General features: G+C 35.5%; 1 protein-coding gene across 1 annotated transcript in view; it reads left to right on the forward strand.

The window, feature by feature from the left end:
* LOC137651181 (autism susceptibility gene 2 protein-like) overlaps nucleotides 1–27610 on the forward strand; it is a 164743-nt gene that overhangs the window by 134411 nt on the left and 2722 nt on the right. The window contains exons 5-14 of the mRNA XM_068384332.1: nucleotides 5170–5212; nucleotides 6837–6957; nucleotides 11684–12916; nucleotides 13089–13151; nucleotides 13423–13637; nucleotides 14330–14562; nucleotides 16987–17139; nucleotides 18506–18535; nucleotides 21166–21647; nucleotides 25358–25423. Coding sequence (XP_068240433.1) covers nucleotides 5170–5212; nucleotides 6837–6957; nucleotides 11684–12916; nucleotides 13089–13151; nucleotides 13423–13637; nucleotides 14330–14562; nucleotides 16987–17139; nucleotides 18506–18535; nucleotides 21166–21647; nucleotides 25358–25423 — 2639 coding nt within the window. The remainder of the gene's footprint in view (nucleotides 1–5169; nucleotides 5213–6836; nucleotides 6958–11683; nucleotides 12917–13088; nucleotides 13152–13422; nucleotides 13638–14329; nucleotides 14563–16986; nucleotides 17140–18505; nucleotides 18536–21165; nucleotides 21648–25357; nucleotides 25424–27610) is intronic.

Here is a 27610-nt window from a genome sequence, read left to right on the forward strand (position 1 = left end):
TTTAATTATTTAATTTAACTCTTTCTGACTGGTGTTTTATGATTAATTTTCCTCTTTCTGGCTGGTGTTTTATGATTAATTTTCTTCTCTCTGGCTGGTGTTTTATGATTAATTTTCCTCTTTCTGGCTGGTGTTTTATGATTAATTTTCCTCTTTCTGGCTGGTGTTTTATGATTAATTTTCCTCTTTCTGGCTGGTGTTTTATGATTAATTTTCCTCTTTCTGGCTGGTGTTTTATGATTAATTTTCCTCTTTCTGGCTGGTGTTTTATGATTAATTTTCCTCTTTCTGACTGGTGTTTTATGATTAATTTTCCTCTTTCTGGCTGGTGTTTTATGGTTAATTTTCGTCTTTCTGGCTGGTGTTTTATGATTAATTTTCCTCTTTCTGGCTGGTGTTTTATGATTAATTTTCCTCTTTCTGACTGGTGTATTATGATTAATTTTCCTCTTTCTGACTGGTGTATTATGATTAATTTTCCTCTTTCTAGCTGGTGTTTTAGGATTAATTTTCCTCTTTCTGACTGGTGTATTATGATTAATTTTCCTCTTTCTAGCTGGTGTTTTAGGATTAATTTTCCTCTTTCTGGCTGGTGTTTAATTATTTAATTTAACTCTTTCTGACTGGTGTTTTATGATTAATTTTCCTCTTTCTGGCTGGTGTTTTATGATTAATTTTCCTCTTTCTGGCTGGTGTTTTATGATTAATTTTCGTCTCTCTGGCTGGTGTTTTATGGTTAATTTTCGTCTTTCTGGCTGGTGTTTTATGATTAATTTTCCTCTTTCTAGCTGGTGTTTTAGGATTAATTTTCCTCTTTCTGGCTGGTGTTTAATTATTTAATTTAACTCTTTCTGACTGGTGTTTTATGATTAATTTTCCTCTTTCTGGCTGGTGTTTTATGGTTAATTTTCCTCTTTCTGGCTGGTGTTTTATGATTAATTTTCCTCTTTCTGGCTGGTGTTTTAGGATTAATTTTCCTCTTTCTGGCTGGTGTTTTATGATTAATTTTCCTCTTTCTGGCTGGTGTTTTATGATTAATTTTCGTCTCTCTGGCTGGTGTTTTATGGTTAATTTTCGTCTTTCTGGCTGGTGTTTTATGATTAATTTTCCTCTTTCTGGCTGGTGTTTTATGATTAATTTTCCACTTTCTGGCTGGTGTTTTATGATTAATTTTCCTCTTTCTGGCTGGTGTTTTATGATTAATTTTCCTCTTTCTGGCTGGTGTTTTATGATTAATTTTCCTCTTTCTGTCTGGTGTATTATGATTAATTTTCCTCTTTCTGGCTGGTGTTTTATGATTAATTTTCGTCTCTCTGGCTGGTGTTTTATGGTTAATTTTCGTCTTTCTGGCTGGTGTTTTATGATTAATTTTCCTCTTTCTGACTAGTGTATTATGATTAATTTTCCTCTTTCTGGCTGGTGTTTTATGATTAATTTTCGTCTCTCTGGCTGGTGTTTTATGGTTAATTTTCGTCTTTCTGGCTGGTGTTTTATGATTAATTTTCCTCTTTCTGGCTGGTGTTTTATGATTAATTTTCCTCTTTCTGGCTGGTGTTTTATGATTAATTTTCCTCTTTCTGACTGGTGTATTATGATTAATTTTCCTCTTTCTGACTGGTGTTTTATGATTAATTTTCCTCTTTCTGGCTGGTGTTTTATGATTAATTTTCCTCTTTCTGGCTGGTGTTTTATGATTAATTTTCCTCTTTCTGACTAGTGTATTATGATTAATTTTCCTCTTTCTGGCTGGTGTTTTATGATTAATTTTCGTCTCTCTGGCTGGTGTTTTATGGTTAATTTTCGTCTTTCTGGCTGGTGTTTTATGATTAATTTTCCTCTTTCTGGCTGGTGTTTTATGATTAATTTTCCTCTTTCTGGCTGGTGTTTTATGATTAATTTTCCTCTTTCTGACTGGTGTATTATGATTAATTTTCCTCTTTCTGACTGGTGTTTTATGATTAATTTTCCTCTTTCTGGCTGGTGTTTTATGATTAATTTTCCTCTTTCTGGCTGGTGTTTTATGATTAATTTTCCTCTTTCTGGCTGGTGTTTTATGATTAATTTTCCTCTTTCTGACTGGTGTATTATGATTAATTTTCCTCTTTCTGACTGGTGTATTATGATTAATTTTCCTCTTTCTGGCTGGTGTTTTATGATTAATTTTCCTCTTTCTGACTGGTGTATTATGATTAATTTTCCTCTTTCTGGCTGGTGTTTTATGATTAATTTTCTTCTTTCTGTCTGGTGTTTTATTTACTTGATAATTCCCTGACATTTTTTTTCCATCTTTATATCTCTTATTCATGTAATATCAAACGCAAGTTTTGACTTCATTTCAATCAACAACTGTCATTGGTTTGATGCAATATTTAACAGGTCTATTTCGCTTAATACACATTTTTTTTTTAATCTTATTCAAAGTATACAACTGCAAAATATAATTCCCCCGCAGTGGTAGATTCACCGCAAAATAGAATCACCCACAAATAGCCAAAGAATTCGTACCCAGCGTAGTTTTACAACTGACTTCGACCTATGGGAGGTGATGCAAGCTTTCATTGTTGTTGTTGTTATTGTTGACCACAGTCTACTGAGATTGTCGGTTTATCGCGTGGGGTGTCCTGGTTAAATCCTTCTTGTAGGAAATGTTTATTTTGGTGTTGTTGCTGTTCTTGAAATATTTTATTTTTCCTTGTTTCCTTTCTTCACTGGGCTATTTTCCCTGTTGGAGCCCCTGGACTTATAGCATCCTGCTTTTCCAACTAGGGTTGTAGCTTAGCAAGTAATAATAATAATAATCATAATAATAATGAAAATGATAATGAAAATAATATATTGATAATAATAGTAATAATAATGATAATAATAATAATGATAATAAAGATAATATATTGATAGTAATAATAATAATAATAATAATAATAATAATGCTAATAATAATAATGATGATGGTAATAAAAATAGAAATAATAATAATAATAATGATAATGATAATAAAAATATGTTGATAATAATAATAATATAATAATAATAATAATAATAATAATAATAATAATTAGGTATCCATGAAACCATTGTTTGATTTTTTTAAAGATTGGACAACAGATGAGTTTGCCCCACAAAGGAATTCGATGTTTATTGCCACCCCCCCCCCCCTTTAAAGTTATGATTTCCAGATATTATTCATTTCACTCGGATCACAAAGAAACTATCGTTATTGAAGAGAACACACACAAAAAAAAAAAAACACTCGAGGTTTTAGGTATTATTATTATTATTATTATTATTATTATTATTATTATTATTATTTGCTAAGCTACAACTCTAGTTGGAAAAGCAGAATGCTGGAAGCCCAGGGGCTCTAACAGGAAAAAAAGCCCAATGAGGAAAGGAAACAAGGAAAAATAAAATATTTTAACAGTAACAACATAAAAATGAATATTTCCTATGTAAACTATTAAAAAACTTAAAAACAAAACGAAAGGAAGAGAAATAAGATAGAACATTGTGCCCGAGTGTACCCTCAAGCAAGAGAACTCTAACCCAAGACAGTGGAAGACCATGGTACAGAGGCTATGGCACTACCCAAGACTAGAAAACAATGGTTTGATTTAGGAGTTTCCTTCTCCTTGAAGTTATTTATACATTTATAAAGAGATGATGTGGACGAAAGGGGGAGCAATAATGGAGAGGTGTTGCTGGTGTCCTGGCCTTTTCCCCCGATGGGTAATAAATCTTCCATGACGTCATAGCTTCACAGGTGATGGTCTCTTTGATAAGTGGGTGCCGTGTTGTGGAGTGTAATGATGATGAATGCATGCTGGCCTCGGGCGAGTCTTTTAACTTTGGCTCTATTGGTTTTTCTCTCTGGTACAATGTCATACAGTACTAGAAATTTCTTTTTTTAGTTTGATTATAAAATGTTCGATTTTATTTCCCTGCTGAAAATAAGATGTTCGATTTCATTTCCCTGCTAAAAGATTTCCAGCTACCATATATACATAGTACATTTATTACCTTCCATTCATGTGGGGCCCTTTCAAGCGGGGTAGTTTTTCATCATCATTATTATTATTGTTATTATTATTATTATTATGATTATTATTATTATTATTATTATTATTATTATTATTATCTAAGCTACAACCCCAATTGGAAAAGCAAGATGCTATAAGCCCAAGTGCTCGAACAGGGAAGGTATTCCAGTGAGGAAAGGAAGTAAGGAAATAAATAAACTACAAGAGAATTAGGAAAGAGTTTTATGAACAGTAACAACATTAAGATATATCTTTCATATATAAGCTATAAAACTGATTTTGAGCGAAGCGAAAAATCTATTTTTGGGCGAGATGGCCATGTCGTCCTGATGGAAGTTCCTATAAGTAGCTTCCTAAGGGATTTTGTTTTAAATATATCCCTTAGAAAGCTACATTTAGGAATTTCCATCAGTACGACATGGCTTGAGCCCAAAAAAACTTTTAACAAAAAATGGGAAGAGAAATATAGAATAGTGTGCCCGAGTGTACCCTCAAACAAGAGAACTGTAACTCAAGCCAGTGGAATACCATAGAACAGAGGGTATGGCACTACCCAAGACTTGAGAACAATGGTTTGATTTTGGAGTGTCCTCTTTGAAGAGCTCCTTAACCATAACTAGAGAGTCTCTTCTACCCTTACCAAGAGGAAAGTAGCCACTGAACTACTGTATTACAGTGCAGTATTTAACCCCTTGAGCAAAGAAGAATTGTTTAGTAATCTCAGTGTTGTCAGGTGTATGAGGACAGAGGAGAATATGCAACATCCTGTAATGAATACTTATCAAATCATTGGAAATTTATTCTTTAAAGTCGATGCATAATTCATTTACCAACCAGGTCAAAATATTGAAATGTCGACATTGTGTTTACCAGACAAGTGATGGAGGTTGGTTGATTTGAGGAGAAAATGTACAAGATTATATTGAAATTATCTGAAAGACAAATATTTCGGTTGGGAAACTAAAACCCTTACAAATACAGAATTGATTTTAAAAAAAATGATCTTGGTATAGAATTTATTTTTCATGAATCTCTTGAACGTAGGCAGGTGGTAATAATTGTCGTAATTATTTCCCCTTATTGACTTGTTATTAACATCTCCATTAATCAAGCTTTATCTTTCTCTTTTCAGGTGTCGGATGCAGAATCTGATTTATTCCGAGCATCTAGTAAAGGCGAGTTTACCTATGTTTTACCGTTGATAGAATACACCTTTATGGTTGAAAGTTTCGTGGTTTAATGTTTGGTAGCTTTCTCTATTTATGAGTTTATGGTTTGTTGGTAATCCAGGTATGTAGTACATAGATTATTATTTTCCGTCTCTTTGGCTCCACTAGTAAAATCAGTCTTATGAAATTGAGTACGTTGATTCTAAAAGTTTGATCATGGTTGTTTAAACTTGGTTTAAGATTTTTTAGAGAATACATAATTGAGACCCTCGTCAGGCTGGGAGGAGTGTAGAGAGGAAAGGTCCCCTTTTTTTCATTTGTTTTATGTCGGCTACCCACCAAAGTTTGGGGAAGTGCCTTGGTATATATATGGATAATTGTTTACAGCCTCAGTCAGTTTTTACATTACCTTGAGTGTACCTGTATGTCATGGCTCAAAACACTTTAGAGACAAAATAGCATGACTAATTTTGATTCAGGTTAGGATATCTTTTCTTACTATTATCACGTTATTATAATTCTGTAAAGCTAATACCTGTTGTTTTCATTTAACTGTTTTTTTCATTGTGGTATATGGAGGAAAGCAAAGAGGATCTTGATATTTTTGTTATTCTGATTTACACACATGAGATTTTTTTTTTTTTCTGTTTTATTATTTTTTGTGTTCATATTAAAATTTATAATGTAGAACTTATGTGAATTGCATGTTGTTGGATAGAAAGAATGTATAGGGTGGTATAGTGCTTATTACTTGTGCATTATTCAAGTTACTAGTCATTTTTAGGTGCTACTATAGCGTGATTCCTACCCTCATTTTCTGTTCCTACCTCAATATGGGGATTCAAATCTACTATAGGGTGATTCCTATCAAACCACCTAAACAAGCAAACAACCAAATGATTAGGTTAGGTACTCCAGGGGCACTTGGATGAACACTGCTGGCACGTTTTGAAAGGAGATCAAGACCACTTCGTAGCAATCTTTAGCAATCTTAAGCGACATTAAACAAGTTTTTGTTAGTTCATTTTTGTTACTAAATTACTGCTTCAATTTTGCAATATTGACGCCCGAAGGTGATTCTGATTGTTTAAAGTGCATTTTATGGATGGTTCAGCATGTTTTACAGAATAGAATAGATTAAAATAGTGTCAAGAACTATGTTTTATCCATCCCCCTTTGGTGGGAATTGCCTCATACCTGAAAAACAGGGTAGGAATCACACTATAGTAGAATCCTGATGGTAGGAATCACACTATAGTAGCACCCATTTTTGTTATCTATAGCATGATGGTTAGCTCCCCAAAATCTCAGAGTATTTGCCATAGATACTATACCCCAAAAGTAGTTCAACACGATAGTAATGAAAATAAGTAGAGGAGATATCAGTTTTATTTCAAATACAGTACAAATAATGTCATTTTATGCGTTAGAGGGTTGTAAACTCAAATACAACACTTGCAAGGTGAATGTGAAATATATGATTGTGATATGGTCATTCTCTTTAATTGAAATATGGGTACAGTGTTTGTATTTTATTTTGAATTCTGGGAAAGCAGAATGTCTAGTGTTTTACCAGTTATCCTATTTTGTCTTTAATTACACAAAGGCTAAGATATGTTGTTTCTTGCAGGTTCTATTGGCAGTCGTCTAGGTGAAAGCACAACGTCGATACGACCTTCAACTCTACCTGTGACTGATCCACCAAAACCGATTGCTGTAAAGGCTGAACGACCTTTGCTCCCTCCTTACAGGCAAGTTATGGTTTATAACATTTTATGATTATAGTATCAAGTTTGTACATTTTATTCATAGATGCAGATTTCATCTTGCCTAAAAAGAGTGGTAATTGAAACGACTTGAAATGCAATTACCATTGCTCAAATGATTAGTTACATAATTCTGTTTTGTTTGTATTGTCATTTTGGTATGCTGTATTTCAAAGGCTGTAAATATTTATTTGGTGGGATTTATTTTGAATGGGTTTAAAGGGCCCTCACGAATGGCAGAGGCAGGGGACAGTGACATTGCCCTATCAAGCAGGGCAATGCCCTAGAGGCTGACCAAATATACATATGATTAGCACCCAAGCCCCCTCTCCACCCAAGCTAGGACCAAGGAGGGGCAGGCAATGGCTGCTGATGACTCAGCAGGTAGCCCTATAGGCTCCCCCAAACCCCTCATGCTTAGCTCACAAGGATGGTGATGTTGCTATGACTAAAGGATTTAACGAGCTTGAGTGGGACTCTACCCCAGACTGAAGTTCACCAGTCGGGGACGTTACTACATTGACCACTACAACTCTGCTATTAATTTATTAGATTCATTGTCTGTAGCATAGTGTTGGCAATTTAAACTGCAGTAATTCTGTTTTCTCAAAGGAATTAGTACAGATGGAGATGAAGGAAGTTTATGGAATGTTTGTCTCCTCGTATGTATTTTTGAATGATACTCCTTGAATTAGAGTGCGGGGTGCAGTCACTCTCCCCCCAGCTCCATCTCTTTGTTGACGTCTCGCAGGATTATATACAGGAGAGGGGGTTCCCAGCCCCCTCGTCCCGTCCCTTTTAGTCGCCTCTTACGACACGCAGGGATAACGTTGGCGCTATTCTAATTGTTTTTATGTTGATGTCGGCTACCCCCCAAAATTGGGGGAAGTGCCTTGGTATATGTATGTATGTACTCCTTGAATTGTCGCTACATATGTTATGTACTGCAAGGTACATGGTGATAAGTTTGAGTCACAGTCCTCCTGCAAATTATGTGGGCCCTTTTATCAATAGGTCTCTTTGTACAATACCAGTCTTTGTTTTAAAGAATCATTTATTAAGAGAGTTCAAAGGAATTACTTTTATCTTCAAAAAGCAGTCCATAGTATTTATACAAGTTTTAGGGTTATTCCTATTTTGAAAGGATTGGTATTATTATTATACTTTATGCACGTTATTTTGTGCTGCATATATTGGAAACTGGTACCTTCCTCTACCCATGATTTGAAAATATACCTCCGGGAAGAAAGTGTAGAATACCTTGTGTATGTATATATATATATATATATATATATATATATATATATATATATATATATATATAATATATATAATATATATATATATATATATATATATATATATATATATATATATATATATATATATATGTGTGTGTGTGTATATACAGTATATATACAGTTTGCACATATATTTGCACAGATATAATTAAATAACCTTAGGCATATTTTCCTCTTCAACTGATTGATCCTACTCAATCCTTTTTATGTTGTCTCTATACAAATTTTTTGCCACTTGTACCGGGATATCTCACAATTATACTTTCTTGTTGAATTGTGATGATGGAAGTGAATGGGTATTTTTCATTTATAGCCTATTATCTTACCCCTGTCAGCAGCTGTCATCGGGGTTAAGGTTTTCTTCTGCCCATGGTAGAATCTCTACTGCAAGGTGGCATAGAGGCTGCGAAAAGGTACCGCCTTGCTTGTTTATGTAAGCCACCACTGAAGTGTTGTCGCTTATCAATGCTACAGAGTAACCCGCCAGCAGCTGTAGGAACTGATGGGGAGCTAGAAAGGTTGCTCTCATCTCTTTAGAGATTTATGTCTAAAAAGAAAAAAACAAAGAAAAGGAAGTTTTAAATCTTTGCCAAAGCTAGTTAAGTACATGGAAGGAGACGACCATCTTCTCTTTGACCATGGCTAAAATCAAAATAAAAGAGTCCTGTCTCGCATCAGATCTTTACTATAGGGGAGAAGAGATTCTATGTTTTTCTGTAATGGATTCAAAAGCATGTCTAGAAGAGGTTTTATCTTTTTAATATTGCAATTTGTTTGAAGACAAATATTCAGTCAGCCTACTTTTGTTAGGTTAGGGTTTTCCCAAAGCTAGTTGAAGATCCTGGGTTCTAGGTATTGTTTTGAGTTTAACCCTTTTACCCCCAAAGGACGTACTGGTACGTTTCACAAAACTCATCCCTTTACCCCCATGGACGTACCGGTACGTCCTTGCAAAAAAATGCTATAAAAATTTATTTTTTCATATTTTTGATAATTTTTTGAGAAAATTCAGGCATTTTCCAAGAGAATGAGACCAACCTGACCTCTCTATGACAAATATTAAGGCTGTTAGAGCAATTTAAAAAAAATATACTGCAAAATATGCTGGGGAAAAAATAACCCCTTTGAGGGTTAAGGGTTGGAAATTTCCAAAGAGCCTGGGGGTAAAAGGGTTAATAGAATATGCTATGGTAGCTACAGGATTCTTTCTGTAGGGGTGATAGTTTTAAATACCAACTATTAGGAAAATATGATGAACTATGTTTTATTCCATTCCATTTATAATCCTTTTTGAAATGCCAAAATTGAAGATTTACTGAAGGGTATGTACTCAACCATGTTGTCTTTTTGTTTGTTTGTGAGTAACTTTACACAAAAAGTACTGTACCGATTTTGACCAAATTGGTAGACATGTTAGGTACTGTATGACCCAAGGATGAATCTGTAAAATTTTGGATAAAGTAAATAAATCAAAATACAAGTATGCAGCAGTACTTTGAGAATAATTGCAATATTAACCCTTTTACCCTCAAAGGACGTACTGGTACGTTTCACAAAAGCCATCCCTTTACCCCCATGGACGTACCGGTACGTCCTTGCAAAAAAAATGCTATCAAATTTTTTTTTTCATATTTTTGATAATTTTTTGAGAAAAATCAGGCATTTTCCAAGAGAATGAGACCAACCTAACCTCTCTATGACAAAAATTAAGGCTGTTAGAGCAATTTAAAAAAAAAAATACTGCAAAATGTGCTGGGAAAAAAATAACCCCCTGGGGGTTAAGGGTTGGAAATTTCCAAATAGCCTGGGGGTAAAAGGGTTAAGTGAATGGCAAATACAGTATTTTATTAGATTATTTTTTGTTTGGGAACAACATTACACAAAAACCACTTGAGCCAATTTCAAGGAAACTTGGTGGGCATGTGGTGAATACCCCAAGGACAAATCCATGAAATTTGTAATAGAATACAGTGAGCCCTCGCTACTTCGCGGTTCGACTTTCACGGATTCACCACTTCGCGGATTTTTTTCATAACGCATGTTTATACACATATCGCGGATTTTCCGGAAATTTCGAAAATACCGCGATATATGAAGACCCCAAATACGTACTGTATTTCGTTAATTCCATTAATACTGTAATTAGTAATATCTGCTCTTTCTGATGGTTCATTGCATTACATATGACATATAATTCAGTACAGAAAGAAATAAAACACGAAAAGAGAATGTGATCACACGATAATTCAGTATACAGTACAGTACATCAAAGTACAAGAATTAGTAAGAGTAAAATAAGCCTGCTTAGTATGGCGAAGGCAGGCTCCCTACCTTATTTTGCGTTTAGATATTATTGCATGAAAGTTGTGTGATTGGTTTTAGAAGTTAAAATGATACCAAATGTGAGAGTAGGGGTACAGTTGACTAAGTTGCCTTAGGGCTCTTACACACGAGGACACTAGTGTCCGCCACCGGTGTCGGACACTAGTGTCCTTGCTCGAGACACCGCCTGGCAACTAGAGAACAATGCTTTGCAGTGAGTGGCGGCAACTGTCAGTGTCCGCCACGTGTTGCGGGAGCGAGACACCGAAATACCTGTTGCCCGGAAGTTGTCTGCTTGGGACACTGCTGTTGCCGCGTGTGAAAGGCTCCATTTGATAATATGGGAGGCAACTAGTGTCCGACACCGGTGGCGGACACTAGTGTCCTCGTGTGTAAGGGCTCTTATAGAACGCTGAAAGGCCTTTGATGCTCCAGTGCTTGGCTTAAGGCCTAAATTTTATATTCATTTCAATTCTACCGAGTGCCCCTCTATTTTTATCTGTTTTGATGCTGCTACAACCAACTCCTTAGAAAGGCATCCTGTCTCCTTTTTATCTGTACCTGTTTTTTTCCTTTTGCAGTATTGTACTGTCTTAGGCTTCATAATTATATGCATCTCGGTTTGTCATTCGTTTTATTCTTGTGGTCTTCACGTTTAATGAATTTTCATTAGTTCTATAACTATACAGATGTAAGGGAGTGGTACTGTATATGCAAAGCTCTTTCTCTTCTCTATCAGGTTATCTGAAAATCTCATTTATTGTACTGTACTGTATTTAGTGTATTACAGTAACCAAGTTTGAAGACTTGATGTGCTTTTGATTTATTGCATCACATGTTACGAGTTAGTCGGGACATCACAGGAATTTTCATCAACTTGATATTGTATTCACTACTTTTCTTCTAAAAAGAATTCTGTATGGCAGGAATTGTTCCCAAGTTGGTTAATGGTGTTTTGTAACTTTCAATTAAGATATACTAGGAGTTATTTTAAGGGTTCTAACTCTTGCTATATTCTTTTTATTTATACTCTATTATTAACAAATGCTTTAATAATTCATGTTTTTGTACTTTTCTTTTCCTTTCAGTAATGGCCCATTGGAGTTAGGTCACTGCCCAGCCAGCTACCCTCCTTCAGGTATTGGCATTGTAAGCACGGTGTCTCCCCCCCCCAGTGTTGCGCCAGCTGGAGATCATAAACCTATATACCTACCTTCACATCACTCCCCACACATACCACCACCACCGCCGCCACATACGACTTCTTCAAATTCACCTCTCGCGACGACCCACACACCTCACACCCCTCATACGCCACATACGCCCCACACTCCACACACTCCTCATACACCCTTAACACCTGTTACACCAACAGCCACTCCAGCAGTGCCGGTAACGACAGCTACGACTACTACTGCTACAACCACAACAACTCCATCTCCTTCCCCGTTGACTCCCCACACTCCATCTCTTCATCCATCTCATACGCCACAGACGCCCACCCCCACTTCTACTCCCACGCCACCTCAGGTACCTAGGCAACCTATCTCTCATATACCAAATTCATCCCAACACCTATATCCACAGCCTGTGGCATCATCCACAACTACTACAGTAACTACAACCACAACTACTACCACTGCAACCACAACTACCACTACCACAACCAGTCTTACTCATAGTCATGTGAGTAGCAATGGTCGGGTTAGTAATGGGCCAGTTGGGGGTTCAGGTGTGGGTGGTCTGGGGTTGGGTTCAGGGGTGAATAGCTACAGTGTGAGTGCCTTGGTATCGCCAAAACAACAGCCCAGCAGCCACACACTTTACAATAGTGTCAAACCAAATCCAATTTCATCACCACGAAATCACGTACATTCGCCTCATCCATCTCCTGTTGGTGCTACAACACCCAGTGCTGCTGCTGCTGCTGTTGCTGCTGCTACTGCTCCCCCAGTATCTGCCACAACTCCTAATATTAAGCCTCCTACTCCGAACACTCCAAGCGGTCCAGCTGCTGCTCCTCCGGCTTCTGTCTCTACAGTGCCAGGGCCAGTAGCAGCACCTGCAGCTCCTTTGCCTTATGGGGGTATTAAAATTGAACCAGGAGAAACGTCGTCACGACCACCCATTAAAAATCCTGTCGTCCCACCTCATTCTGTACCAGCTACTGCGTCAATTAAGGTGGAACCTAACTACATCCGTTCTACACCACCAACCACCACTAGAGTCACCACACCAAACCATCATCCAGTGTTACCTCCTCCTCCTCATCCTGCTAGGCATTCACCTCGGGCTCAAGAGCCTCATGTATCACCATATAGGTAAGTGGATAGAATTGTGTGGCTGTATATCCTCTCAACAGTACTGTATGTGATGTTTGTAAATTTTTTTCACTTGCCAAAGCTGTCTGTTATTATTATTTACAGATTGATTTATTACATAAACTGATGATAAATATACTTTCACAGGTGATAACTTTATTTTTTCTTTCAGTTGTGCAAGTGCAGCTGTAAGCAATTCTCAATCAGTACCTTCGTTGTCTAGACCTTGGCCAAGGTAAGAGTGCATTGAGTCTTTATTATTATTATTATTATTATTATTATTACTGTAATAGGTAAGCTACAACCTTAATTGGAAAAGCAGGATCCTGTAAGCTCAAGGGCTCCAACAGAAAAAAAAGATTCATTGAATATCAGTGATGTACTGAGATCTGTTAACACTTTTTTTGTTATTTCTCTAATAATGATAAAGGTTTATGGGTGTGATTGATATGAAAGTAAAATTTTGGGGAAATTTTTTAAAAAATGAAATGCCTTTTTCTTTTCAGTCCTGTAGTGAGTTTAGCTTCTAGCAGTGCAGCTCGATTGACTTCATTAAGTCGACCTCCTCTGCCTCTGCCTTCGTTTCCCCCCTTGGTGGGCCCCTCACCGGTCTCGGCTCCTTTGCCACCGACGGGCATGTTCGGTCCACCTATTCCACATACGCAACAACTGAGCTCCTCTCAGCTTATTACTCCATCTCATTTGAATTCTGATCCTCTTGGTGAGTTTTTTATTATTATTATTATTACTATCCAAGCTACAACCCTAGTTGGAAAAGCAAGATGCTATAAGCCCAGGGGCTCCAACAGGGAAAAATAGCCCAGTGAGGAAAAGAAATAAGGAAATAAATAAATGAAGAGAACAAATTATCAATAAATCGTTCTAAAAAAAGTAACAACGTCAAAAGACATGTCACATATAAACTATAAACAACATCAAAAACAAATATGTCATAAATAAACTATAAGAAGACTCATGTTATTGTGTAAAGAAACTTATCCATTACTATTTTATTAAAAATTTAACATATGCAAATGCAACTATTTTTCATAACCATTTTATGAAGAATTTTCCCATGCTCATGTTTTTCAGACTGACCAATTTCTTTTATATCGAGTAGTTATATACTTTGCTTACTCCTCTTGATGGACAGCTGGTGTTCCTTCACCAGAATAATGGTTTTAGTAAAATGGCTGAATATACTGAAGATGAGCATGCTCTGAGGTTCAAGAGAACCTTCCATATTAAATTGATCAAATTGATGGATTCAGAAAGCATATTTAAAATTCTTTCATTAGCCTGTTAGCATTTTCTACTTTACCATTTATGCTGGTTGCTTTATATAAAGTATCCATAATTGATGGTCAAGCATATTATAGTTATGACCTTTTATTTCAAATTTTTGTTTTTCAGGTCAAGCCGATTTACTACGAAGGGAGCTGGACTCTCGATTTTTGGCTCAGCAAGAACGTACATTAGGCCTCAGTCTAAGTGGGCCCCCAGCTTTTTTACGTGCTGAAATGCACCATCATCAACATCAACACACTCATGTCCATCAACATCTTCTGCCTCATATGCCACCACCACCTCCCATTCCACCACCCAGTGCTACAAGTCTCTTCTCACACTCTGCAACGCCATCATTGGTAAGAGCAATTTTCCACTTGTAACATTATTGTCACATGGTTTGAAGTACCATTTATGTATCATATGAATGATTGCCATGAAAAAAAAAAAAAAAGATTGATAGAAAAATTTAATCTGAAATGTTGGTATAGAATTTCATGGTACATGATTGAGAAGTTAACCCTTTTACCCCCAAAGGACGTACTGGTACGTTTCACAAAACTCATCCCTTTACCCCCATGGACGTACCGGTACGTCCTTGCAAAAATTTGCTATTTACATTTTTTTTGCATATTTTTGATAATTATTTGAGAAACTTCAGGCATTTTCCAAGAGAATGAGACAAACCTGACCTCTCTATGACGAAAATGTGCTTGAAAAAAAAAATAGCCCCTGGGGGTTAAGGGTTGGAAAGTTCCAAATAGCGGGGGGGGGGGGGGGGGGGGTAAAAGGGTTAACAACCTCTGTTATGTAATGATAAGGTGATACCGTATGCTGCATATTAAGGAACTAGAAGAGGTTCAAAATACTTTGTAATTCATTCTAAATTCCAGCATTGACCAACTACTATGGTGTGAATTTAAAATTGAGACTTGCATATGAAGTATTCCTTGAATAATGGCCAACAGTAATTGAAATATAAATGTATGCGGTAATGTAGCACGTTTTCAAGAATTTTGAATAACTGTACTTCAAATAGTTTTACTGTACGTTGAGATTTGAGATTAGAAATAGATAAATCACAAGAATACAGGTGAAAATCCTAAGCTTTTTATCATTATTGATAAAACTGGTTGAATAAAGGTTGATTTTCCTTTTAATACTTTTTGTTAATTTCTATTTTCTGTCTCATAATTTAACTTTACTTTACTATATATCAGTTTAGTAATTATTATGAGCAGAGATTTAGTCACTTCAATCAATTGATTTGCTTAGCCCTTACGTCCTTGTAATGAGGGAATTTCAACTGATACATTAAATTTTTTTTTCTGTATGAAGTAATGGAACTAGAAAGTCGAGTATGATTTACAGAACTAATCTTGAAGGTTTGCTGTCAAAATGAATGTTTGATTATGATGCCTTTTGTTTTGTTAGATAGTAAGGCAGAATATCATAGTGAAGGGAATGTAGGAAAACTGTGGAGTTAAACTTTTCACAAATTGACCTTGTAAAAGTAAAAACTCATGTGTTACTAAAATGCATTTCACAAGATCGACGAAGAGAAGCCTACTTGTGTGAGCTTCAGTCAAGAGGCAAATACCATAATGAATAAGGAAAGGGATATTGGGAAAAAGCCTCTAGTCTTTCCTTTCAAAGAAAAAGAATTAATTTGCTTATAGAAACCAAATAAATACTAACATTTAACCCTTTTACCCCTAAGGACGTACTGGTACGTTTCACAAAACCCATCCCTTTACCCCCATGGACGTACCGGAACGTCCTTGCAAAAAAATGCTATACATTTTTTTTTTTTTCATATTTTTGATAATTTTTTGAAAAAATTCAGGCATTTTCCAAGAGAATGAGACCAACCTGACATCTCTGACAAAAATTAAGCCTGTTAGAACAATTTAAAAAAAATATACTGCAAAATGTGCTGGGAAAAAAATAACCCCTTGGGGGTTAAGGGTTGGAAATTTCCAAAGAGCCTGGGGGTAAAAGGGTTAAGCACCAGTGTTATAGAGGTAAAGGGGATGGAGAACACGTCATATTGTGCTCTCAATTTCCTGAAATGTTTGGTTGAAATGTATTGAAAAACTTGTCAGGATGAGTTGTGGTTTATTAGTTCTAGAAAGCAGTGTTGTAGTCATTGAATTTCATGCCTGTTGGAAATGCAAAGGCAACTCCAAGAGGAGGTCATGTATGCAATACTAATGAGAGTCATACTGTAATCAAAACAAGTGTCGGTAGCTGTGGAGTACAAGAGTAGCTTAACCCTTTTACCCCTCAAAGGACGTACTGGTACGTTTTATAAAAGCCATCCCTTTACCCCCATGGACGTACCGGTACGTCCTTGCAAAAAAATGCTATCAAATTTTTTTTTTCATATTTTTGATAATTTTTTGAGAAAATTCAGGCATTTTCCAAGAGAATGAGACCAACCTGACCTCTCTATGGCAAAAATTAAGGCTGTTAGAGCTATTTAAAAATATATATACTGCAAAATGTGCTGGGAAAAAAATAACCCCCTGGGGGTTAAGGGTTGGAAATTTCCAAATAGCCTGGGGGTAAAAGGGTTAAAGAGAATTTAATCCATTTTTTTGTGGAATATTATGCCATATAGAGGCAGTTGTATCTTAGTGAATAGGAGTCACCTTAGGAAAGAACATTATAGAGACCTTATTTTTAATTTTAGATAATTCTATTGAAAAAAAAATATATAATTAGTTTCTAAAGGATAAAAGTAGTAACATTTTTTTTTCTTTTTTTTTTTCAATTTACAGTTTAAAGAAGTGACTAAAGTAGGGCTTGAAAATAGTTTGTATCAGCCCGGAGGAAGCTTAGGAAGCAGCTACCCTCCAGGCCTTGCGCCATTAGTGCATCCCCCTACCTCAAACTTTGCCCCACCAACTCATCTTGCTACTGTGCCACAGAAGGTAAGTTGTATTTGGAGAAAAATCTGTTCCCCATGTGGTGGTTTCTGTAAAAAAAAAATTTTTTTTTTTTCTTTTTTTAATAGGCTTTTATACAGTCGGTGTGCTTTTAAAAGCTTCGCACCATTTCGTTGTACTGTGGTATGTCAGAAACAATTGATTATTTTGTCATTGTAGGAATTGCTTCAGTGTGCTATGAAGGTGGCGAAATTTGTTGTTCATGAAAAATGTCGTTTGCTCCATGTGTTCGTAAACCATCTTTGCTTTAGTAAATAAATTCACTGAAGTACCTCCTTAAAGCAGTGTCATTTATATTTTGATCAATTATCGACCACATGAAGGTGATAGGAGAGTACATACGATGTTCATATTCTTCATATTCACATGGTTATATTAAGTAATCTATTCACATTCATTGTGATAGATGTACATACTACTTTAGTCAAAGTTTTTCTGGCTGTGAGTAACTTTTCCAATGAGGCACTGTCCTATCACATTATTCTAATTACAACATAGCAAATTATACTTTTATTTGATAAACAATGTGTAATGAGAAATATGTTTTACAAACTAATTTGAAAATTAAAATAAATAGTTACCATATTAATTTATCTTATAAAAGTTCTTTAAATAGTTGTGGGGTATATATTTCTTATCTGAGAAACACTTACTTAAATGCCTTGAAGGATTCAAGTACTTGAGAAATTTTATGCGGAAATTAAATAAGTTTTACGTCCATAAAACTATTTTTTTTTATCGTCTTAGACTGTCAAACTTTGCATATAACCCTTAGGAATTGTTAAGTAGTTCATTCATTCTAAAGTATAAAATGAATGTGCAGATTGTAATTGTGTTGTTAAAACTGCTGCAAAAGTAGTTGTATTTTTTCCTAGATTATGCCATCGCCTTATGTTAAAACTGCTGCAAAAGTAGTTGTATTTTTTCCTAGATTATGCCATCGCCTTATGTTAAAACTGCTGCAAAAGTAGTTGTATTTTTTCCTAGATTATGCCATCGCCTTATGTTAAAACTGCTGCAAAAGTAGTTGTATTTTTTCCTAGATTATGCCATCGCCTTATGTTAAAACTGCTGCAAAAGTAGTTGTATTTTTTCCTAGATTATGCCATCGCCTTATCTTAAAATGATTTTTTTTCTCCTTCATTATGTATTTTTTTACTGGAATGTCTTACTGTTGCACTGTACGTGTGTGCTGTATATTCTTAACTTGTTTTGTAACATTAAAACTGTGGCTTAAAGAAAATTGTATGTATCATGATCATATACTGTCTTCTGAATTTTTTGGGAAAAGTAAAAGATGCAAGAAAAACTTTGCCATTCTATTCATGCTAACCCACTTATTGTTTGACAGATTGGTGAACCAAGTCAACGTAAACCGGTGGTAAGCAGTCTTGAACTCTTGTAGCATTTAATAGATTGTTTGAGGTTATAGTTGGCATGCTAAAGTGAGTTTTGCACATTTGAATACTTGTTGCAACTTGGCACTTCACCTAATTTTACTAATGTTAAGGATTCTTTTATAGTGTTTGATTAGCCCATATTGCATGTAGACAGAAAGACGCTGATAGTAAGTTCTCGGGGTGTGACTCTTGTTTGGCCATAACTTAGATTGGAAAATATTCTCTAACCTATTGCATGTCCTCTACTTTTATTTACCAAGGATCTTGCATTAACAAGTACCATTGATCTATCCAATGCTTTCATTGCATATGCTATTGGCTTATCTTCATGTGTGAAAAAGGAGAATTGCTTTTCAGAGTTGATTTGGTTTCTTTTATGACAATGATACTTGATGAATAATAGTTGTCTTGTAGTTATTCAGTTAGCATTAAAGACTCCTTTTTAATTTGTTGATCTGGATGTTAATCTCTGGCACCATTGTTCAGTTAGTTCTTTGAGCATGGTATGTACAAGATTTTTCATAATTCTGATAATCCTATATATTAAAATTTTCTCCGACTACCTTCCTGTATGCAGTAATAGATATACAGTTAATTCCAAGTCTTGCCTTTCCCATCATAAGTCTTGCTACAGTATTCTAGAAGTTTTATTTCAGCTTTGAAACTAGGATTTGGAATGATCTTCCTAATCTAACAGTTGAATCGATGAAATTTTGGGAGTTCAAACTTACTGCAAATGTTTTTCTTGTGAACCAGTAGAAATAATCTAATTTCATAGTTTATGTATGATATCTATTTTAATGTTAATGATCTGGATGTATTTTATTTACTTTTATTTTTACGCCTATTCACGCAAAGTGCCTCGTTAGATTTCACCAGTCATCTCTATCTTGAGCTTTTCTACTTTGCTCTTCATAGTCCTCAGCCATGTAGGCCTGGGTCTTCCAACTCTTGTAGTGCCTTGTGGAGCCCAGCTGAATGTTAGGGGAACTAATCTCTTTGGGAGTGGGAAGAGCATGCCCAAACCATCTCCATCTACCCCTCGCAATGATCTCATCCACATGTGGCATTCGAGTAATCTCTCTAATAGTTTCACATCTAATCATGTCCTGCCATTTAACTCCAAATATTCTTCTCAAATCTACTAAATCCTTTGGAGATTGTTTCATTTGTCATACCGCGACTCATGTCTGTACACAGATCTCATTAAACTGACATATAGCCTGATTTTTATATGTAATTTCAGTATTTGATTTCCAAATTTTACCTTCACCATTGTCATATTTGCTATTTTTAATCTTTCACTAATCTCCAATTCTAATAATCCTGTATTGGAGATTGTAGTCCCTAAATACTTAAATGATTCTACCTCAATCCTTTCTCCTTACAATGGTATTTCATCTTCTATTGCATACAGTATTCTGTTCTCATCATATCTCTCTTCTATTTATCTTGAGCCCAACCACTTGTGATATTTCACGCATTCTGGTAAGCAAAAATTGCAAATCCTGTGGTGGTTTTGCTAATGAGGACAGCTTCATCAGCATACTGTAGGTCTGCTAATTTTCTATTACCAATCCAGTCCAATCCTTCTCCACCATGTCTAACTGTTTTGTGCATTACAAAATCCAAGAGGATGATAAACAACATAGGTGACAACACATTCCCTTGCAGTACTACGCTGTTCACTGGAAATTCATTTGATAAGACTCCACTAACATTAACGTTGCACTTAATATGCTCATGAACGGACTTAATCAAATTTACATATTTAAGAGGAATTCCATAACAATGCAGGACTCCTAATAAAATTGGCCGGTGCACACTATCAAAGGCTTTTTCATAGTCCACAAATGCCATCAAAAGTGGATTTCTGTATTCTACGCATTGCTGAACATGTTGCAAATTAAAATTTGGTCAGTACATTCAGAGCTGCCTTTTACTTGGTAGATTGTAGAATGAAGTAAATATGAAAATTGGAATGATTAGTTTTAAAGGCATTCAAGAGTGTAAGAAAATAGTAATGGGTTTAATGATAAGCTTTTTAGATATACAGTTTCTTAATGTAAAGAAGAGAGGAAAAAGTGTTAGTTGAAGGATTTTTCGTCAAGAAAGTACTTGAAAGAATATACCTTCTCAAAATTACTGAAAACATTGGGAAGTTATGAGATTATTTAGAGGTATCTTTGTGAAAAGAAATCTAGTTCACTTGAAGTCTCATTTGGCTTGAGTTTGAGGGGTTCCATAAGCTCAAAGAAATGTTAAAATACAGATGAATTAGGATAAAAGAAATCACCCATTTTGCCTCTTTTCAGATGGTAGAAATTTAACAAATGTTCAAGCTTTCCTCTCCTTTATCTAATTAACAACACTAAGGTTCAACAGTAACTACATTATTTTTTCTAAAGCATATTCTTATACTGATGCAGTCTGCAGTACTAAGGTTTATATTATAAAGAAATATTACTGGTATGTCAATTTTAAAGACAAGCTTACTCTATACTCTACAAGTTGGTTTGAATGATAAATATTTATCTTCAGAGTAATTTAATGTTTCATACTAAAATGTTTCTAGTTTAATTCTTCTTTTAAATAATAAATAATTTTACAGAAAACCGGTCGCTGGAACGCCATGCATGTGCGCATTGCTTGGGAAATATACTACCATCAACAGAAACAGGCACCTGAGAAGCCCAGTGCTAAACTAGGAGGCCCAGCAGATCTGCTACAACCACCAACTGGTGCCGGAGGTGTTGGAGGTGGACCTGGGGCACCAATATTTCCAACTCTTCCCAGGCCACCTGATCTTGGGCCATCCATGTTGGCTGGCCCAGCAGGACCTTCTCATCGTTATGAGTCATCTCTGTTGGGTCATTCTCACCTCACACCTTCAGTGCCTGGTCTCACTGGTATTAGATATCCTGGTGGTGGAGCACCAGGCCCACCAGGTGCCCCGCCAAGTGCTGCAACATTCCATCATCCCGGCGTGACACCTACTTCCATACCGGGTCCTCCTCCAGGTTCAATGTTCTCTAGGGAGTCCATACCTGCAGGACTGACGGTGCCACAGCCAACACCTCATGATACATGGAGGTAAGTTTCACACATTTTCATGTTTATAATACCCAAGAAGTTAGCTTGTCATTTAAATGAAAGGCTATTTTTATCATGTTATATAAGAAGGGTAAACAGGTAATTCTTAATTTAATCATTTGTATTATACAAATGACTCATTTTTGTGTTATGTTAATAGAAAGGGCTTCTAATTCCCATGGTTCATAAGGGATCAGAGTATTTTTTTCCTATTTTCTATTAATACTCTCCCGTAATAAATTAAATTCCATTTATAGGCAAGTCTTAAATTTAATTTTTGGTGTATTGTACTCTACGTATTTTGCTATAGTAATTAGGTTTGAGATCCATTAGTTTAAAACACTGAAAATCCCTTCTAATAAGTTTTTGAATACTCAGAAAGGGAAAGCTTTATATGAAATAAGGTTATGGTTCCATAGAGTCTAAAGAAATGCACAGCTGTAGTCAATGTTTTTAGGTTTTCCATATTACTTGGGATGTTGGGTTGAAACATAAAAAAAAACATTAATTTTGTAGAGGCTTGGTGAAAGAACAACAAATTTAGTGTGAAAGCAGTTCTTTGAGTGAGGACGTACGGAGAGTTTTCATGCACTGATATTGTAAGTCTTTGAATTATGTGTCTTTCATGATTACAATTGTCTAGACTTGAGAAATTGAAGGAAGGCTTTATAAGTGTTGGTAATAGAAGGGAATATTATTTACTTGGGATTTACAGCAGATTGGGTTCAAATGTGAGTAAAGTAATTCTAGTAATTCAAATTTTCAAGAAAATATCTTCGTGAAGGGATCATAGTATGACCGATTTGAGCCTATACTATGATTTTACTGTGTCCTTGTAATTTGAAAAGTCCCTGCCATATTGAGGCATACCATATCGTTTAAAAATCTACTGTAGTCTATTAGAACGACGGTAATTATACATGGGAAAAGTGACCGTATAAAATATTGAAGTAACCTTTGTTTTGGCAATGAATCAAACCGAATTTTCATGGGGAAAAGCCTAGTATTCTGCACAAATACAGTATTCACGTCCCTTTGGAGTTTTTCATAGGCATTTTGGAAATTTTAGTAAAGTCCTCAATAATGCTTCACAAACAAGTAATATTACTTTCTGTTGGCTATTTGCCTGAAAAGGACATAAGGTTGAAGCAAGTTTGAACACTCCAAAGTAAAAATTCATCTCTGATGGAATTATAGTAACCCCTCGACATATCTCTGTTCACCTGTCGCTCCTTCTGTACATTGCGGATTTATAAATATAATGAATGTCAATCTGTATTGTCGGTTTCTGAGGGCAGATAAGCTTATTATGTTTCATATGTCAATTTTGTGTTATAAGTAGTCACTTAATATTAATAAAGTAAATTACAGTAATACCGCACTGTATATACTTGTATAACTTGCGATCTCGCATATTGTACGAAATATCCACCCGTAAAAAATTATTTTATCCATCGCGTCTAACGTGTGAATTCCTTTGTTGAGACAAAGTTATAGTAAACTAACCTCTTTATTTTCACCTCTTCCAATTGCTAGTTCAGTAAGTTAAAAAAAGCAAAAGAGAATGAATGATAAAAGTATTGTTAGTAACACATATGACTATAAATAACTGAACGAAAACCAGCTATTTTGAAATGATCAACCAATTCAGATAACTGCTCTCTAAGAGCCCCTGTCTGGAGTGAAAGCTCTGAGCAGTCTGGTTGTGTGCATGTGTGTGTGTGTAACTGCTGCTTTACTTTCATTTCAACGTTTGTATGATGGCAAACAATTAGCGTAGTTGTTACAAATGACGTTATAGAGAGTGTAACCGCTATATTATTACAGTATACCTTTTTTCACTTTATGAAAGGTAAACCAAATTGCACAAGAACTACCTAAATTTTGAAAGAATTCAAAGCAATCATTGTTAAGGTAAAGACCATGAAAGTATCATGCATTGACAACAGGGATGAATTGACACTAAACTTCAATGTACTGTTAGAATCTACAGCAAAAATTTATGAAAAGTAATTTGACTAAAAACTACATACATGCTTTTATATGATGAAATTAAAAAAATGAGTTCAAGTAATAATGGTTTCTTTTAGAAAGAGAAGAAATTCCTTCGGTAATTTGCGATCGGCAGATTAGGAATGCGTGGGCGGTGATCTCGGAATAGCTTGCAAACATAAACAACGGAAAAGGTGTATTTTCGTTTTTATTTCAAAGTACGATACTAATACATTATGTGAATATCACAGTCAGTATTAACCCTTTTACCCCCAAAGGACGTACTGGTATGTTTCACAAAACCCATCCCTTTACCTCCATGGACGTACCGGTACGTCCTTGCAAAAAACTGCTATATATTTTTTTTTTTTGCATATTTTTGATAATTTTTTCATAAACTTCAGCTATTTTTCAAGAGAATGAGACCAACCTGACCTCTCTATGATGAAAATTAAGGCTGTTAGAGCAATTTAAATAAATTATATTGCAAAATGTGCTTGAAAAAAAATAGCCCCTGGGGTAAAGGGTTGGAAAGTTCCAAATAGCCTGGGGGTAAAAGGGTTAATGGATACAGTTAGTGAAACATTAGTGTTATTAAAATTCTGTTCATTTTAAATACAGCTGTACTTTTTTTTTGGTCATAGTAAGTGCACATATATTGTATGGTCAACGGTGTAACCTAGCCGAGCAGTACATGTGTTAATGACTGTTCAGGTTTGAATTTTTTCATTTACGTTTACACAAGGATGCCTACAGTAAAAAGTTTTGGCTTAAAGTGTTTTAAGAGTGTATATAGTAACGGGTTTATAAGTGTGTTCATAAAAGCTTTAATTCATTGAGAAAATAAAAGAAATATGAAATTCAGAATATAAGGGAAAAAATATAATGTAGACTTCTGTATCAACTTCTCAGGGTTTTTCAGCTATTTTGGGGTTGCCTGGAACAGAACACTTGCGATAGTCGAGGGATTACTGTAATCTCACATCAACAAATGAGTAACATGAAAAAGTTTTGCTTTTAAAACATGGCAGGAGAGGGGGAATTCCACCTCTCTTGCCATTGCGCAATAATATATCTTCTTATTACAGGTTGTACAAGTGACTGAGGAACTGAAGGAAAATTTACATTTTCCTGAGCAGTCTCATCTCTCACTTCCCTATCAGCTTGCTTGTTCCTCTTGATGCCACCATGTGAAAGCATTCTCCAAAAATGAACGCAATTAAAACTTGAATAGATTTTCTATAAAAACTCCTATACTTGCTGGATTAAGGGATTGTTGATAATAGTAATTGCAAAAAGAAAGAAAAAAAAGCATTTCTGCCTGTGAAAGTTAAGCAACCTCCAAGACTTTGGTTATCTTGTCAGGTCATCTGCAAATAGTTTTCTTTTATGGGTAATTGGAAATCCCAAGTTTATGAACTGTGTAGGCAACCTCTTAGTGGGTATTGAAGAATCAACATGTGTTTTGACAGATATAGCATAATTCTTAATCTTGTTGGAGACATTTGCTCCTAGTTTTTCCATTTATACTAAGTTTTTAAGGAAAGTTTCAATTCCCTGAATATGGTGGGGCTAGTAAGCTTAAGAAGGATTATTTTGTTACCCTTTGTTTGATTTTTACTCTGTTCTTTATTGACAAGCAACTGATATTTACATATTTATCGAAGCAGCAGTGGTAAAATTGTTTCTTGAACAAAATTATTCTTTATGATCATTAGGTACAACCAGTTCAGCAGCCACATAGGAAACTCACAACAGAAGAATTGGGAACAGCAATACGTCAGGTCCGAAGTTTTGTACAGTATACGTTTTTTTTTAGTTTGCTGACAGATGTTAAGGAGCTTCTTTAATGTCATTCAGTATTGAATTCTTTTTAAGCCCAATTAGTATTTTATTTCATGTATGATAACTAATAAATAGCACCTTTGATTTATCATTTCCAATAAGTCATTACTATGCTGTGGTTGGAAAGCAATTGAAAGGGCTTTAAAAACATTGAGGAAAAAATAGCTATATGCTGGTTCCTGAAGTGGTTTAGAAATATAAATTAGGCATTTTAAGATATTAAAAATATTACCTTAGTATCAGATTGTTCTTGTTAATGAGGAAATTACCATTTATAAGATTGTTTTTTATATAGTGTAGGGTTTGTGTATTGGCTTTAAATTAAAGTAGCCTTAAGAATATTTTGCTAATAACATTAAGAAATAGGCATAAGTATGGAAAGTCAGTAAGTTGTTCCAACACTTATGTAAACCTTTCGTCCTTTAAAATAGTGGAATGTCTTCAGCGGATCTGCAACGGCCGTTCAAATTGTTAACTAGTTAGTTAACAACAGGTGGTGAGCACCCACTCTTTTGTCAAAACCTTCACTTTTGTCTTTGGCTGTAACAAGTATAGATGTACTGTTGCGTCGCCCAAGGGAAAACCAGTGATAGATTTATACTCGCTGTGCATTTTAGGGGCAAGATTTGGTTGCAATTATCCACCTATGTGTAGTTTCTGGGTGTATGCCCCTGGCTCAGTCCCAAGGAATATGCTTTAGGAATTTTTTCAGGGATGGTGGCTAAAGTGATATGTGGTGAAAACACTTCTTGCAGACTGCCAACGATGACTTTGCCATATTGAATGCTTGGCCTTCCTTAGGTCTTGGTAATTTTTGAGGTAGCTAAAGCTACTTAGCCAGGCATCTCCAGTGCAAGGGACTCCTGTGGTGATCCTCACAGTGTACTCTAATCCAAAGAAGGTGCAAAGAATGCTCCTGCCCCTGTGAAAGGGATGTGACCTATGTTTTCTAGTTTCATACCAATGCTCCATATGAGCTTTAAGTAAGGTCATAAGATAGAGGTCAGACTCAATACTGTCGATTTGTTAGCCGCCATAGCATTGGTGAGGAGAGCTAGCGCTGTTTACAAACTCTTTGATTAGCCAACGTTGCAGGTGGGAGGATCTTACTTTTGTGAATGAATGTGTGACCAGAACATGTCGACTCATGACTTAGCATTGGCAGAACCAAGAAAGAGGAAAAGAATAGTCTCTTTCTGGCTTCATGGGACAGTCAAAGAACATACACTTTGACTATTGATCAGTTAGGAGTATTGTTCCCACTTAAGACTGTAGAATCTTTATGTTAGGGAGATGATGAAGGCTGGAAGTGCCGAAATGATTAATGCCTTGTCTATGGAAACATGTTCAATGTAAATATGACGGAAAGTTATAATAACTGTTAGCTCCTCTTCTGCTTCTTTCCTTCAAACGTTATACAGATATGTAAGTAGTAGTTCTTCCCCTTTCTCTCTGGTTGGGGGAAGGATGTTGGAATGAGCGCTAATGTATTTTCACCAGTAATTTCCTTCCAGACTACATCTCCCCTTTGGGGTAGACATATTCTGTAATTGATCAAGCACTAGGTACATAACCAAGTTCACTACTGGCTAGGCCCTATCAACTTACTTATTCCTTTCGTGGGCTGACATGAGGTTGCTTCCTGGCTCTCATACAGGTTGCTACCAAACAGTTTGGTGCTTGGGAGACTTCGTACTTGCCTATAATTGAATCTCCCTACTTTAAAGTTATGGAAGGCTTGTATGCACAAACAAACAAAATGTAGAGTTAATTTGTTTTCTTAGCTAACCAGAGTTCTTTATTGGTAAACTTCCTACCTCTACCATCCCTCTTAGTGTTTGTGCTTGCCACCTGTAGTTAGCAACCTCGTTAACGAATTCAACAGCTGTTCCAGCTGTGCTCAAGTCATTTCCCTACTTTAAAGGCTTCAGGTTTTTAAAAATTTGAGAATTTTTTCATGGTAAAGTAATTCTAGGATATTTGTATTGGATGTTTGCCTTATTTACATGTTAAAATATATGTAGTTGAGAAGGGTATTTTTAAAGGACAGAATATAAAATATTAACATGGTTGGTTAGCCAAAAAAAGGAGCCTCTTAAATGTTGTATTATAAAGTTTTTTTTTTT

This window comes from Palaemon carinicauda, chromosome 12 (genome assembly GCF_036898095.1).
Source record: "Palaemon carinicauda isolate YSFRI2023 chromosome 12, ASM3689809v2, whole genome shotgun sequence".
NCBI classification, from domain to species: domain Eukaryota; kingdom Metazoa; phylum Arthropoda; class Malacostraca; order Decapoda; family Palaemonidae; genus Palaemon; species Palaemon carinicauda.